The 16,740-nt window shown below is 46.1% G+C and overlaps 1 protein-coding gene across 4 annotated transcripts; it reads left to right on the top strand.

The window, feature by feature from the left end:
• Positions 1-4,421: 4,421 nt before the first annotated feature.
• Positions 4,422-15,087, top strand: cers2a (ceramide synthase 2a). 4 transcript variants are annotated; one of them, XM_078081386.1, is made up of 12 exons: positions 4,471-4,899; positions 8,300-8,411; positions 8,529-8,702; positions 8,834-8,951; positions 9,161-9,279; positions 9,887-9,944; positions 10,603-10,653; positions 10,817-10,909; positions 11,665-11,793; positions 12,080-12,186; positions 13,005-13,158; positions 13,254-15,087. In XM_078081386.1, the coding sequence occupies exons 1-12, from the start codon at positions 4,803-4,805 to the stop codon at positions 13,398-13,400; spliced, it is 1,359 nt and encodes a 452-aa protein (XP_077937512.1). In that variant the 5' UTR covers positions 4,471-4,802; the 3' UTR covers positions 13,401-15,087. The 4 variants fall into 4 exon arrangements, with proteins under 4 accessions (XP_040044592.2, XP_040044591.2, XP_077937512.1 ...); XM_040188659.2 differs by having other exon boundaries at positions 13,251-15,087; XM_040188658.2 differs by lacking the exon at positions 8,300-8,411 and having other exon boundaries at positions 4,422-4,899.
• The last annotated feature ends 1,653 nt before the right edge of the window (positions 15,088-16,740 follow it).

The raw sequence follows: 16,740 nt of genomic DNA, 5'->3' as shown, positions 1-16,740 counted from the left end.
GGCGCATGGATGTAGTTTGTGGTCTTCTGTCGATCGTTGAGATAGGACCGCCCCCACACCGTCGTTGGAGGCATCCACCTCCACCACAAACTGTCGGCTGGGATCTGGAACCGTGAGGATGGGGGCCGTGGTGAACATCTCCTTGAGTCGGGTGAAAGCCACCTCTGCTTGGGGAGACCATAGAAACGGGGCTTGGGGAGAGGTGAGAACATGGAGGGGAGATGCTATGGCGCTGAAGTTTCTGATAAACCGTCTGTAAAAGTTCGCAAAACCCAGGAATTGCTGAACCTTCTTACGGTTATCAGGTGTAGGCCACTGGGCCACAGCGCTGACTTTAGCCGGATCCATTTGTATCTTTCCAGGGGCTATGACAAAGCCCAGGAAGGACACAACGTTGGCATGGAATTCACTCTTTTCTGCTTTGACATAAAGATGGTTCTCCAGCAGACGCTGGAGAACCTGCCGAACATGGCGAACATGAGTGTCTCGGTCAGGGGAGAAAATCAAAATGTCATCTAAGTAGACAAATACAAACTGATTAAGGAACTCCCTAAGAACATCGTTTATCAACGCCTGAAATACGGCCGGGGCATTGGTCAGGCCAAATGGCATCACGAGGTATTCGTAATGGCCCGAGGGGGTGTTAAAGCCGGTCTTCCACTCATCGCCCTCTCTAATACGGACGAGATGATAAGCATTGCGCAAGTCTAGTTTGGTGAAGATTCTGGCTTGTTGCAACTGTTCAAAGGCCGATGACATGAGGGGCAGGGGGTATCGATTCTTGATAGTAATGTCATTTAATGGTCCATAGTCAATGCAGGGTCTCAGGGAACCATCCTTCTTCCCCACAAAAAAGAATCCTGCTCCTGCTGGAGACGAAGAGGGACGTATGAGTCCTGCTTTTAATGAAGCCTCGATGTATTCAGTCATGGCTACTTTCTCAGGGCCGGAGATGGAATAAAGTCTCCCCTTCGGAATGGGCGCACCCGGGATAAGGTCAATGGGACAGTCATAAGGACGATGGGGTGGTAGGGAAGTGGCCTTACTCTTGCTGAACACCTCCTCAAGATCGTGATAACAACTGGGAACGGAGGTCACATCACGCAAGTTGTGTGTGTGGGTCGGAGCTGAAGCCGATACAAGGTCCCCAATGACTCCAATCTCCACTTCTTGGCCAGGAACCCTGTCTAGCCCCCCCCGCTTCCCTCCCCAGCTTATGATCCTCCCAGAGCACCAGTCAATGTGGGGGTTGTGTTTTTTGAGCCAGGGGAACCCCAAAATCAGGGGGTGTTGGGCCGAGTGGAACAGATGAAACGTCACTAGTTCGTGGTGGTCCCCGATGCGTATAGCCACAGGTTCAGTCACATGTGTTACATTAAAAATAAAGCTGCCATCCAAGGCGCTGGCTTTCAACGGCTGGTTCAAGGGAGCTGACCTAACTCCCATTTGGTTGGCAAAACCCCAGTCCATGAGGCTTTCATCAGCCCCAGAGTCAACCAGTACTCCCATTGAAACTGTGGTGTCATGGTGGCTTACCTGGATCTTCATCAGGGAGCGGGAGGAACTGCCCGATGAGGCGAAGCGGTTCGACAGGGGACTCTTCTTCCCCTGGTGGGTTGTCCTCCTCGCCGGACACCCTACCACTAGATGTCCTTGTTCCCCGCAGTAGAAACACCTGCCTTCCTGCAGGCGGCGTCGTCGTTCTTCAGCGGACAAATGAGCCTGTCCCAGCTGCATGGGCTCCTCTGGATCACGCGAAGAGACAGCTCTCCACTGGACCGGCGACGGTAGGGGGGAAACGACCCTTGAGTTTGTTGAAGGGAGACCTCGGTCCTGCATTCGTGTCTTCAAACGATGGTCTGTCCTAACAGCCAATGCGATGACTGCGTCGAGGTCCTCAGGCAAATCAAGGGGAACTAACAGGTCTTGGATGGGATCCGAGAGTCCTGAGATGAATGCATCATACAATGCCGTGGCATTCCATCCGCTATCTGCTGCTAGTGTGCGGAAGCGGATGGCATAGTCTGAGACAGAGTCCATACCTTGGCGGATAGTGTTCAGCTCCCGGGCTGTCTCTCTGCCGGATGTCGTGGGGTCAAACACCCTCCTCAATGTCTCGGTGAACCGAGCGAGTGATTGGCAGCTTGGTGAAGCTCTGGACCATTCCGTGGTTGCCCATACTTTCGCTCTCCCCGTGAGATGGGAAATCATAAATGCCACCTTGGACCTTTCTGTGGGGAAGGCTGAGGGCAATTGTTCATAGTGCATTTCACAGTTAACTATGAAGGACTTGCATTCCCTAGACTCACCGGAGAACTTCTCGGGTGGGGCAAGGCGAATTGCCTGACTGTGGGAAGCTGGAGCTGGTGGTGCGTCGGCAGCCGCCAGTACGGGCGAGGCTGATGGTGCTTGGTTCAGATGGGTGAGCATCTGATGAATCTGGTTAGATAGGAGATTCACCTGGGTCGTCATGGCGGCCTTGAAGTCCTCCTGCCCGCTTGCCAGCCCTTCCACTCCATGTTGCAGGGCGGACAATTGATCCTCCTGCTGCTTAAGGCGGTTACCTTGAGCGCCAATGGCTGCCTTTAGGTTATCCGAGTCTGCTGGGTTCATGCTGGCCAGTTCGTTCTGTCACGACCGGACGGTGGACGGGAACCCAAATGCACGACTCACACAACGTGGTGCGAAAAAAGAATCAAAGTTTATTAACAAAAGGACAGGGCATGGCCGCTGGAATAAAAATCACTCGTGGGCGAGGAAAAAAACCGATCTAGAGACAAAAACTGAAAGCAGGCTCAATTAAGGTGTCGACAAGAAAACGAGGCAAGACTGTGGACATACGTGGCGCTGGCACGGTGGCTTGGGACAAGACGAACTGGCACAGGACAGAGGGAGACTCAGACAATATATACACACACATAGGGGAAGTGCACAGGTGGAGACAATCAGGGGAGGGGCGACAATCACACCGACACAAGAGGAAGGGGAAAGTTGCCTGAAACAAGGGGAAGGTTCATTTTCCAAAATAAAACAGGAACTCACGAGACGGACACGAGACAACCTAACTAACATCTTTTTCTGGACATGACACCTTCTGCTTTTCAGCAATATTTAAGAATAAAAATGATTCTCTCTGTCATCAATTCCCCCCAAAATGTGTTTTGATATCTGACGGGGCATTTATTTGAGTTCTTGTGAGAATTTCGCCCCAACATGCTCGGCGGCGCTCATAGGCCCCGCCCCTCCCTCCTCCTCCTCTTCTTAGTGCTCTGCAGTGCTGAGCGACAAACGGATGCAGCATCGGACAAACAGGCGATGACGGTGTTTGTGCAACCCCCCCCCCGGCAGGGTTTAGTGATAAATTAACCATGTCATTAGCGCCGCTAATCTCGTGGTTGATCTCCTAGCTAATCATCAACTTCACGTGCTAGGCTAACAAACGTGATGTTTACAATGCTGTTTGTGTAAAACAGCCACACGTGCGGGGACTATTTTCTCTAGGCTACTGAAATGCGATACACAATGTATTGTGGCTACAACTATATTCTGCCGAAAGGCAGCTATTTACTTACTATTCTATTCAAGGGTTTCCAGCCCTGTGCGTCGGGCCTAACGTCGAACTCGGACTGTAACATTATTGACAATAAAGTACTGCCTCTCGTATACTCGTTGTTTAAGTACAATATTGCCTGTATTTATTCAATGTGATAATTTGAGTGAGTTTGTTAACAAAAATACATATATCAGTTGAAAATAACCTGTGTTTTATATTTATTTTTTTAATTTCATGAATAATTCTGGCGACAGGTGCCCTTTTGTTTTGGTTTGAGCACCTGCCCCCCAAAAGGTCTGTGCACGTGCCTGGGGAACAGAGCTGTAAATTGGTCGGTTAGGCCATGCATTTTGACTGGGAAGCTTTCCCAAAAACACAGTGGGCAGACGACCAGGATGATGATGTTGCATGAACACGTCCTGTGTGCCGTGTAGAGGCCTTCGTCAGACTTGAGGCAACCTATCTAAACCCATTGTACTTAAACTTGAGCCCTGGCTACAATAAATAATTGCCTGTTTGAACATGCCTTAAAAAAAACCTGCAGCTAGATTGTATCCGCACAAACAGCCAGGCAAGTATGTTAATGGCTGAGTACAACACATAGTATACGTTACACTTTCTGTATTTTTTTTTCTTGAAAATATTAACATAACTATTTCCACTAGAGCAGTGGTCCCCAACCTTATTTACCTCACGGACCGTTTTCATGTCAGACAATATTTCGCGGACCGGTCGAGAAGGTCCGACGGGGTAGGGGGGGTGTAGTAGTCGCGGTCCGCGGGCCGGTGGTTGGGGACCACTGCACTAGAGGATATACCTCTTCTCGTTCGCCGCCCTCTTGTGGCACTAATCACTCCTCATACGCGATAAGGGCTCACGTCACTTGAATGCCCCCCCCCCCCCTCCGTTCTACACTAACATCAACTATATGCAGCTATTGAACAGCCGGCTGAACGGCAGCGAGCCGAGGCCCTCTGACACTACTTTGCTCGGACAGAAAATTTGCGAGCTCTTGTCCTCGCGGACAAAAGTGTTTTTGGGAGCAAGTGCGCCGCAGTTTGTTAGTTTCTCCGACAATGGAGCAAACCTGAGCTGTACAGGAGCGGAAAGGTGTGTGAGGCGAGGGGGGGGCAAAGGGTGGCGAGGGGAGAGAGGGGGGGGTCCAACTCATCCAACCACCGACAAGTTGTAGTGGGGATTTTCGCTTTGCTTTACTTTCGTTGATGGCCAGAACTGACGTCGGCGCTACATGAAAGCCCCCCCCCGACGAGAGGACGAGCCGCCGCGCAGCAGAGGAGACGCATTTAGACGAGCTAACGGCTACATCGCGGACACGGCGCCGAGAGGTGAGTTACCCGCACCGGCAGCGAACGTCACACCAACGACGTGTCCGTTTAGCGGAAACCTTCCTGTTAAAACACTCAAAACCAGAGACCGGCTTAGAAACGGCTGGCTTTCGCGGGAGGGGGGTTTACTCTCCGGTGGGGGAGGGAGGCAGGGGGGTGTGAAGTTTAACGGGAGTAGCTGAGACGTTACGCGTCGCTCGCTGCTCCCCGCCGGACTCTCGTCCTCCGAGGGACCCGCGCGGCGCAGCTAGCTAACAGGCCTCTCGCGTGTCCCCGCTGTTTGCTTTAGGAACACCGCGATAACGGAAGGTCATTAAAAGCACTGCGCGACTCGCCGACACGGCCCGGCGGGTTTACCCGAGGGAAGCACACGAGTGGTTCCTACAACCAGATAAACCGCCGTGAATGTGCGTTTCTGTGGCGCAAATTGCGAATGCGCTAAAAAAAAAGTTTTCAAACGCAAGTTACACCGCAGATGTGGCCATGATAACTGGAGCCTGCTCATCCGTATTAACGATACAAAACAATGACCCCCGCCTGCTGTGTGAACAGAAATGAGGTGATAAAGCGAGTTTTCTGGTGATTGGGGAAACTTTTTCCAAGCTCCATCTCGCGCAGTCTGTTATACGTCCCGCTATGTCCGGGAGACTCCCCGCTTGCGCCATTCACGCACACGCTGCCACTCCCTGAGAGAGTTTACGCAAACGGCGTAGTGTCTGTGTGACTTGACAGGCTGCTAAACTTTAAAAAGTTAAGAGTCGTGCAAAGGATTCCCGCGACGTTTCTGCGTGACATTGCTTTAGATATTCCAAATGAGTCGGTCTGATCGTATTAACCTCCAACGACTGCAGTCTGTGCAACGTTCAAGGTTTTGTTAAAGAAAACAAAAACAACCCAAAAGGAGATTTCCTTTTAAAAGCACCATGGCACTGGTGTTTACACATGGAGTTCAGTCAAGCTCTCCTGGGGAGGACTGCTGCTGTGTTTATCTCGGCCTCGTGAGAGAGCTTTCCGATGGCTGAACGTTTCAGGCTTAACCGATTTGGCTTGTGCTTGAGGCTATAAAACTTTTAAAGGCGTGTCTCGTAATTGTTTTGGAACATTGTGAAACCCGCACAGTTTACATTTAGGTCTAATCCAACATACACATTTTGCTGGTTGCATATCTGGCCGCATTACCTCCAGCTGTAGACCGATTTAGTTCCTTGAACCACCCAGTGCTCATAAGCACACGTTCTACCTGGGGCACGGAGAAGGAGCAGACTGCAGGGAGGAAATACCTTTGCAGGCTGTCTGCGTGGTTGGGTTCATTCCCTCGAGGAAAAACTCCATTGGAGTTCGGCTTATTGCACAAGACAAGCGTTATCAAACACAGGTTTATGATACTTCAACTGTTTTTTTTTTTAAGCAAGATAATGTTCACAACTGAACACCACTTACATGATCTTTCCAGCATGAATCAGCAGAAGTAAAAAGTGGTGTGACACAATGCTATGGATGGACTACGTCACATGCACGTGTGCACCTGGTTCCTCAACAAGGCCTGAAAGGCAGAATAGACTGCGTTCTGATCTTCGTTAGTCTAATTTAGCCACCTTTAGCGTCTGCCTTTTTAAAGATCCAAAAAAGGTTTAAAACTCACAGAAGGTATTTTTCACTGACACATTTTATGTCTGAACAAAAACGTTAAATGTCCCTTAAACACATGTTAGCCACGGACCTCATTTCAGGCATCTAATCTAAACACATTGACTTTGAGACAATGCAATACAAAGTGCAAAATGCTTACTTGTTTGGGGTTATAGGACTCATTCCTGCACGACTATTCTATTTAACAAGCAGCGGGGTCCTAATGAGAAATGCAATTGAGTTGCAATATGGGAAGTGCAGGATTTAGTGAATACGGGAAGTGCTTGACTCTTACTAGGGACTTAAAGTCAGGATACAACGGCCTTTATGGAATTTGACCAGTATTTTTTTGAATCTGTGTCTTGTTATTCCTCCAACTAAATACATGTTAATTGTTATGATGGGAACAAAAATATGTAAATGTAAGCATAGTTATCAGTCAAGACGTAGCTAAAGGATGAACTGTAGATGGACAACAAAGTGAGTACTTCAAAGTTTTTCCAATACAGCACATAAAAGATGCGAATAAACTTTATAGCGTTCAGTCACTTTTTTTGGTGCCTGTCCAAAAACGCCACTGTGTTCCGTGACATTAAACCATTTGTGCCAAAGTGGCACGGTGCACTTTGGTCTCTCCAAACACTGTCACGAAAATGTCGAAACGTGCACCTGCTGAGTTGGCGAGTAATGATACTGGATTATCTGATAATACCAGAGAACATTACAATGATAAATACTGAGTGTAGTAATTGGTTCACTTAGACTTCAATTCGGCTGATTTGTTTGCTGAGTGTAACGGTGGAAACGTAAAGTTAAGGTAGACAACTTATGACAGTTTTGTGGAATGGAGGAAGGCGCCTACGGTCGATTGCTGACATGAGAGGTGACACACAGAAGGCAGCAGGTTCACCAACATCCGCACACTGATTAACTTTAAGAGATCAGATAAGGTGACATACCACCACTTCTTTGTCAAGGTGAGGAGAATCATGTTTTACGTGAGACACCTCTCTGCTGGGGCTATGGCAGCCGGCGTGAGCTACTGTGCATTCATGGTTACTGCACAATGAGTTAAAACGCACGCACTCACTGCTAAGAAATCATTCAGGAAAATGTGTGACAACTGTCATTTTGCTCTTAAATGATTAACTCCAGAAAGTTGGTCAGAATCAAAACACACAACTTTACTGAAAAAACAGGTATAGCGATAAAATGAGGTAATCTGATGATCTTACACTCTAAGTCAATGTTTTAAAAGTTTACATGTGGATTACTATTGAATTGAGGAGTTGCCAGTGATTACAGCACCACTAATGTCACCGCAGGTTGTTTGATTTCAAATATTGTTGCTCTTTCTGCACAACACTGCAGAGCCTTAAATGGCCCTAAAAGATAACATTTTCTAATTCGCACTAAACTAAGTATTTTGTCCTGAATCAAAGTATTGGGTAAACTTAAGTTGTGATGTTATGACGCAGTTCTCAGAAATGAGAAATCCTTAGAAAATCCTTACATGCGGGGAAAAGAAGATATTATTGGGTTGGCATTATTGGGTGTTTCCAAAATAAAGATTATGTTGAGTAGTTTGTCAGCAGTTTACTGCTCACTGCGTTTATTATGGGGAGGGATTATGGACACGTGCCATCGCAATATGTCATCCAGCTGCAGAAGTAGTTTATCAAGGAGTGATAATTGGTTTTAAACTGCAGTCTGGGTTCAAGGGCCTGATAAAGTGCTCATACTCATTTCTTCATCATTCCTTTTCACGTAGAACAAGTGCACAGATGTGGCACCTGTTGCAGATGCCCAGTGAGATTTGACACCTCCAATCAATACTCTTTCCTCTGTGTTTCCTTTCTCTCTGGACCATTTGTCACAGCTGAGTGAGTTGCTATATACTTTAAATGGAAACTGAATGAAGATCACCAAGCAGACAAAACCTTGATTTCCTTCCATGTAATACCAAAAAGGCCTGAATATTTTTCTGTTTCATCCCTCAGGATGTTGTCTCGGCTTAGTGAGCAGATATGGGCGGACTGGATTTGGTTTCCTGAAGGCCACGGTTGGGCTGACCTGACGGACCGCGATGGCCAAGTTTTCCCCAAAACACAGGACCTGTGGGCGACTATACCCATCGCACTGTGCTTCCTGGTCTGCAGGCAGATATTTGAGAGGTGAGTCATCTCCGGCGCTCCCTGTGTGGATTCCCGTCACAGTGGCGCTTGCCTGTAGATCTACCTTCCCAATTTGCATTTGTTTTCCTCACAAATGTGCGATGATGTTGAAGCCACGTTTCTCTTTCCAGGACGGTAGCGACTCCTTTCGCCGCCCTTTTGGGAGTGAGTGACAAGCAGCGTTTTCGTGCTCCACCAAACCCCATCCTGGAGTCCTACTTCTGCAGCACATCAAAGCATCCCACACCGGTAATGGTCCTGCGCACTTCAGGAAACTAGCACTGTTTCATGCACACTGTGGCCTCGGGTGATGGCACCACTTGAGCCTCATCGTGGAATCCGGAGATGTTTGAGGTGTAAATGGATGAGGGAGACAACATGATCAGTCAGTTGTCGTCGTCAGTTCCTAACTCCAAAACGTGCTGACCGTTCTTTCCTCGTCCCGCTTTTGTCGTCAGAGCTCCATAGAGAGTTTAAGCAAACAGTCGGGCTGTTCGGTGCGACAGGTCCAGAGGTGGTTCAGGCGGCGGAGAAACCAGGACAGACCCAGCAAGCTCAAAAAGTTTCGGGAAGCATGGTAGGTAAACATCCTCATGTAGACGTCAAATACACCCCCGAGCCATTGCCTGTCTTTCATTGTCATTTTGGGTTTGAAACCTTTTTGGACACGTACTATCTTTCTTGCATCACAAAGTGAGAGACACAAAGTCGGCAGTGTCTTTGTCTAGTTGATTTGCCGGTGATTACATTCTACAGGTCCTAAAGAGGCAGAGTGCCGCTGTTTTTCCTGCCACTTGCTGATTACACGGAGTTGTGAGCCCCCTAAAGAACTTTAGCCCAGGGTCACTTTAAGTGGATCGACTGTTTTATATATTTACATGATTCTTTTCCAGCACTGTTTCACGAGCCGGGAGTCCGGACACCGCCAAGGGCTCTCAAGTTAGGTTTCAGGGGCCATGAGTTGATTTAATAAGCGAGCAAAGCAGACAAACTCCAGTGACGCGCGTGCCAGTGATTAGCGTTTTTTCATTTTGACTGCGTCATGTGGTTTTACATTGCAAATGTGTTTATCCTTCTGATTCAAAGCAACTGATAAAGTTAAATGCTTAAACTCTTAAGTTTTCCTTATCGGTCTCTCATAAACCCAAATTGGATTTCTGAGACCGCTGTTTGTTCTCTTACAGTTGGAGATTTACGTTTTACCTTCTTGCTTTCTTTGCTGGCCTGGCAGTCCTTATTGACGTGAGTATTGTTTCACAATCAGGCAATTCAAGTCCATTTTTGTGACATCTAAGCATGTAATCGTGATACTCTAGTCACGGCTTAAAACATTTCAACTATTGTTCTAATAATAATAACCGTTGTCTCCCTGATGTTGTTGCGTCATCTGATAAAATAGGATCTCTTTGCAACACACAAACAAGTACACAAATGTTGACACTGTAACCAGGGTTGCAAAATTCCCCTGACGCCCCTCAGCCCTATTGAATGGGGAAACACTGGAGGTGATGGTGTACTTTAGTTTGGACTTACATCCTACTGTAAAATGTTTGCCTACTATATACAAATAAACTTGGTATTAAAATGAACATATCCTCAGTTTACCAAGTAGTCGATATTCTAGGTAATGACAATGTTCCCTAACCAGCTGCATCAAGGGTCCACCTGAGCCTGCCTGCATAGCCCCCCCCCCCCCCCCCAAAGAAAAAGTCAGGATTCCCGAGCTTCTGAAAATGTTCCACCCCATCGCAATCCTTAGTAAATGTAGTGGACACACTGTTTGAAGCCATGACAACACGGCTTTCTTATTGTTTTTTTATTTTTTGTGCACTACAGTGCTGGTGGTGTTGTGTTCAGACACTTAAACCCCCGTTAATAATGAGTATCCATTTCTCTTTAGAAACCATGGTTGCATGATATGAAGCAGATGTGGGACGGCTTCCCGAAAATGGTATGTCAGTACAATAGCTCCTTTTATTAAGAGGATTGGGTTTGACGTGAGCGAGCATGTAGATTTCAGGAGCTTACTCTTGTTTGCTACATTTCTTTACTAACTAATAGTTGCAATCGCTGGTTGCAATGTATTCCAACCGCTTTGTCTTGTTTCCCTCCAGCCACTGTTGCCTTCCCAGTACTGGTACTACATGATCGAACTAGGCTTCTATATCTCGCTGATTTTTAGCGTTGCAACGGATGTTAAGCGTAAGGTAAGTGAGCCGCCATCCTTAAGCCTCCCAATAGGACAGATTTCTCTCAGGGTGCATGAAATAACAAGAATGATCTGTTGTCGTGCTAGTGTATTTTGAGGTTTGGATATTGATTTCCCCATTAAGATGTTCAGACTTAATGCATCGCATTGAGTGGAGCGGTCAGTACTCTGAACATTATACTGTAGATGATGTTCACCCCCACTCACACGCTCCACTTTGTCCATGTGGTAAAGGCCCAGTGAGTGAGCAACAGTAAACCGTCTCCCTGGTCGGGTGATGTTGCATCAGTAGTGTTAATGATCTCTTCAGTGAGCAGGCCCTGTGGAGAGCCAGACGCAGCTCTTTATTCCTCAGGTCTGACGCTCTTGTGCAAGCGGGCGGACCTTCGAGCCGCCACCTCTGTGCCAGCTCTTCTTTTACCACTTGAGCCAAAACACAAATGGAAGGAACTAACCTGTTCGACCAAAACAACAGCTTTCTGGACCTTTACCGGTGATCCACTGTGTTGTAATCAACCTCTGTTTTGAGGAATTGCTTCTGTATATGGTTTTAGTTTGGTTTCATGAGAGTGAGACCATATAATCCGATATGTGCAGAGAGTTAATCATTGGTCAATCCACCATCAATCAATCGGAAAACACGCCGTCGATCAGTGACCGATCTTTACAGTTCAATCAATAAGTGACCAAACGGTTTCTTCGTTTAGTCTTTTAAACATCTCTCTCTGTCCCCCCAATGTTTTTTTTCTCCAGGATTTCAAAGAGCAGATAATTCACCATGTAGCCACCATTTCCCTCATCAGTTTCTCCTGGCTGGTCAACTACATCCGCGCAGGGACTTTGATCATGTTGGTGCATGATGCCTCCGACTATTTAATGGAGGTATGACGACATGCTTACGCAACACAACAAAGCGGTGTTTCACTGATGGCTGGAATGTTTATTTATTAATGTATTTAATTTGTTTTCTTTTCATCAATCCAATAAAAAAAATCATTTTCATTGCTGTCCACATGCCAACAACCGGGAAAGTCTCTTTTTATTTCATATTGTAATTACGATCATCGGTATACAGCTTTAACGCACAAGTTGACCTCCCTCCCTGTGCTGCCCTCTAGAGGGGGAATTTATGGAAAGATGAAACTAATCTCTCTTCCTTTCATTACAGTCAGCCAAAATATTCAACTATGCAGGTTGGAAGAAAACCTGCAACATCATCTTCACAGTGTTTGCTGCCGTTTTCATTGTCACCCGCCTCGTAATCCTCCCCTTCTGGTAAGAACAATGTCACAGCATTCACTGTATTATTCACTGATTTTACTGCATGTCATGATCGCAACATTTGAGTAACATTTTTACACACTTTAAAAAAAAGTTTTTGTTTGTTAAATAATTAAAGCTTAGTACACTCATGTGAAGCGGATGGCATGTCTAAAGAGAACAGTGATAAAGGCTGATTGTTAATAAGACAAACTATAAATGCATCCTAAAGAATGAGCTGTATATAGCGATTTCCTCTGTGCTGTAGAGCTTTGTGTTGTTCAAAAACATGGGTACTGTACTTTAGTCAATTACACTTCCACTCTGGTTATCAATCTGCAGCTGAAAATAATCTCAAACTGCCCAGCTGTGTTAAGGAGTTACTAAAACATTCTTGCTGGTAATATGAGAAATATGAAAGAATACCAACAGCTTTTTTGCCATTTTAATATTTTATATAAAAACTTTCATGTTTTGATGAAAGAAACATGTCTCTGGCAACACACACACACACACACACACAAACAAAAGCGTGCATTAAGAAAATATAAACGCTATCTGTGCAGGAAAATGCCATGAGTTACTTGTGGTCTATTTTAATTACGCAATTTGAACATGGCCTCTTGAGGTTCGCACGGAGGTAACGGAAACACACGCTGGTGGTTCATTTCTGCAGAGATGTCCTGAATTAGCTGAGAAATTGAGGAACAATTTAATGGAATCGTAACAACAGACGCATTGTGCACACTTCTGGCTCCTCTCAATGGGCTTTTGATGGGGACTGTAGGTGGCCGTGACTGGACTTTCTGTTCTGTCTTTGTCCTCTCGTCCAGGATCATATATACGACGTGGGTGTACCCCCTGACCCTCTACCCCCCCTTCCTCGGCTTCTACTTCTTCAACGGGCTGATGCTCGTGCTGCAGGCGCTGCACATCTTCTGGGCAGTGCTCATCTTGCGCATGGTCGTCAAATTCCTGCCAGGCAACGTACGAACGGCCGCTCTCAGCATTCCCCGTCCCACGCGACGCGCTGACCTCACACCGCCGCTTTACGAATGTTGTGTCTTGTTTTCACCCAGCAGGGCATTGTCGAGGACGAGCGGAGCGACAAAGAGGAGACAGATTCTGAAGATGAAGCGGAGGGACGCGAGCAGAGGGAGAAGTTTAAGAACGGCCACGTGCAGAACGGCCACACTCTCCTGAACAACAACCACAGCAAGGCGGACTGATCGGACTGTGAGAGCTGGAGAGTGGGCCGAGTGAGGGGTGTGGACGGGCCCTCACATGTGGCCTCCACCTAAAAGCCAAAGAACGGGAGCGTGGCATGTTGCACACATATCTACATACAGACACACACCTGTTTCGTTCCCCTCCTTTCTGAAACCCCAGTAGTCCAAAGTGGATCATTTCACTTCTTTTGTGGGGAAAACAAGACTGATGGAGAACAAAATTGATCTGCTAAGCAGCAGTGTGGTTTATCACAACACACACACACACACACACACACACACACACACACACACACACACACACACACACACACACACACACACACACACACACACACACACACACACACACACACACACACACACACACACACACACACACACACACACACACACACACACACACACACACACACACACTGGAGGGCTTCTCCTCTCACATTTCTTGTCCCCTTTGCTTTCCGCTAATATTTTGTGCTACTGACCAAGCTGCCACATGCCATATCTAGCTTTGTTTGGTCCATGGGAGTGTTTTAAAGAGATGTTGTGGTTAGGGCCGGCCTGCCTTCCTGCACAGTCAGTTAAAACTCTTCAAAGTATTACTGCCCTTTTAACCCGACTGATTTCTTTTGGTCTAATCACACTGAAGTCAGTGTCGTGGTGAGGAGATCCGAGGCGGTGTCTTTTCATGGACCATAAGCTGATATAAGCCTGTTTCCTTAAATCCCGGTTGATACGAAATTAGTGCAATTGAGCTGCTGCAACTGCCAGTTTCTCAATTTAATTTGTTTCAATGTTTAAAACTAAATAATTGGAGGTGAAAAGTGTTTTTAACAGTCTGAAAACGTGCGATAAGGTGCTACATCGGCATCGTGTGTTGAAATGTGCCTTGAGTGGAAGTTTGTCATGAATGCTTTTCATTTCTGGGAAGCAGAGCGTACAGAGATAATTTTAAATGTTTTGTTTGTTTCGTATTCTTTTAGTTGTATGATTTTATTTTATTTTGTTCTTGTTCCAGTCAATGGTTTGAATTTGGGAGCAATTTGAGTGTATCCCAAACCAATCAGTTACTGTTATAAATTCTTAATGGGCTGAAAGAGTCGATATCATTTCCATTCAGTGTTGTTTTACTCATCCATCCAAAGATGCACTTTATGGTTCGCTCTATTGATCAGCTGTGGCTAAATATCTTGTACACTGGTTTAGTTATAGTTTTGATGTAAATTCAAACCAGATTGCCTTTTTAGTTCAAAGGGTATGATTTCAATTTTTTTCATATTTATTCTTGTTATTATCTACCCAAGATCTTCCTCTTTTCTGGTGTTTTGGTACATTTTGTAAAAAGAAAAACTAAGTTTAATGAAATCTTAAGTAAAGAGGTAAAAATGAAACACCAAAGTATGGTTTACATTTTGTACAACCGTGTCATTTGCAAGTGCCTTCATCATTTCAAGTGTTTGATTGTGGGGGGAAAAAAAGAAAGTGATGTTATTTCTGTCCCGTTTGTCTTTATTTCTGCGGTACATCCACCGTAACGCTCTGGCCTCTTAACTCTCCTGCCTCAGCTCACGACAACCAATCACCTGCAGCTCCCTCTGGAGAGCTTTGCTTCCACAGAAATGGTTTTTAATGGCGTGTTGCTGAGATGTAAAATCATAATGATGATAAAGATAATTGTGGATAACTATTCTGTCTCTTATAGTTTCATTCTCTCAAATCGGAAATTTACAATTCAACATTCAATGTCATTATTAGGACTAGAGATCTGATTAGCTGAGAAAATAAGGAATTAACATGTAATCTTTGTTTAAAAATAAAGCCATGCTACCGGTTTTACCACTATCAGTTTACTTTTACTCCTCAACCCCCAAATTCACAACTCTTTAAAACAAAAACTAGATTTGAAAAAGCTGCAATCAGAACTAAGTAACATATTTGCCTGATTAAAAAAGTCTTGATGCGGTTACAGAATAAACCTTTTCGTTTTGCCCTTAATACTTTTTTTGTACTCGTCATGTCCGCCTGGTGTCCAGAGGTCAACATACATTTGTAGTGCAAGGAGCTAAACCCTCTGATCTATTCCGTCACCCTGACCGTCCTCCATCAGTCAAAGCTCTGAAGGCACCATGGAGCCGTTCCATATCAGAGGACCCCTCACCCTAAAAAGAAACCCGTCCTCGATTCTTCCTCCTTCCTCCCTCTGCCCCACAGTACTTTTGGCCTCAGCCTAAAATACCTTCTTGGCTAATTGCATATGGAGTTGGATCACTTTACCTCGGAGCCTCCACGCTGTGCTTGTCGCTGGCAGCCTCACTGTAACAGTCTCCCGCTTTACAGCGGCAGGGTCGGTTTCCACCCGGCTCTCGCATCTGGCTCTGCAATTTGATTGCTAAAGCTTCTCCTGTTTCTGCTCCTCCAACGTCCGGCCTCTCCTCAACACCCCCCTCTCCCTCCACCCTGGTGTGTCCACTCTCACTACTCCTCTTTAAATCTTTGCCTTTTCCATTATGTTTTTCCTCCTTCCTCCCCTGCCGTTGCAGCCCTGTCTCATTGACCTGCTCGGTGTCGCCTAAGGTGCTTGAGTTATCGCGTCGTGTAGTCTAATTGGCGAGCGGTACGGAGGTCCTCGTGACAGCAGCACAAAAGCGCCGGGGTGTTTGATTCACTTGTGAACTGTGTAGGCTGTTATTCAATTCCTGCTTAAGTATTAATAAAGGCTTTACATGCCGGGGGGGGGGGGCGGCAAGGTGCAAGTGAATGCTTGGGTATCTCTCGTGTGTGTGTGTGTGTGTGTGTGCTCATTTTTCCCTCAATGATCCTGAGAGGAGGGGGACAGTAAAGCCTTTGGTAACTGATGACTGTCTTTGGTAACTGGATCAGTGAGGAACCTCAGAGGGAGCCGAGACACAGGCCATGAAGGCTTTTTGAAAAGGCTTTGGATGAAAGTGGCTGCGACAAGCCCCCCGATGACTACGCAGAATGGTGAGTTTGAAACCGTATCTTCACAATGATACAGGTTTGAGTTTGTGCTGATCTGGTTTTCTTTGAAATCATATGCTGCTGTCAGCTTTTACAGCGATTGAAAATACGTCGTGATCCCGCCGTAATTCGGAATTTGTCTTCAGTAAAGTATGAGAGATCGTCGGTCGTATCTTAAAGTTTCCATAATTAATTCTCTGAGCTGGTCTGTTTTGTTAAAACCTGAAGGGCTGCTGTGATGTTCTATATAGCAGCAGACTGGAAAATGATGGACTCTGGCGATAGTAAAAGTCTGTGTAAAATCAGTAGGTTTAAAAACATTATTTGAGTAATCGACGCGTTGACTGACAAAAAAAATGTT

Source organism: Gasterosteus aculeatus, chromosome 10 (genome assembly GCF_964276395.1).
Source record: "Gasterosteus aculeatus chromosome 10, fGasAcu3.hap1.1, whole genome shotgun sequence".
Classification (NCBI taxonomy): Eukaryota; Metazoa; Chordata; class Actinopteri; order Perciformes; family Gasterosteidae; genus Gasterosteus; species Gasterosteus aculeatus.
The sequence above is the reverse complement of the archived record's forward strand: the minus strand, read 5'-3'. Positions and strand labels throughout refer to the sequence as shown.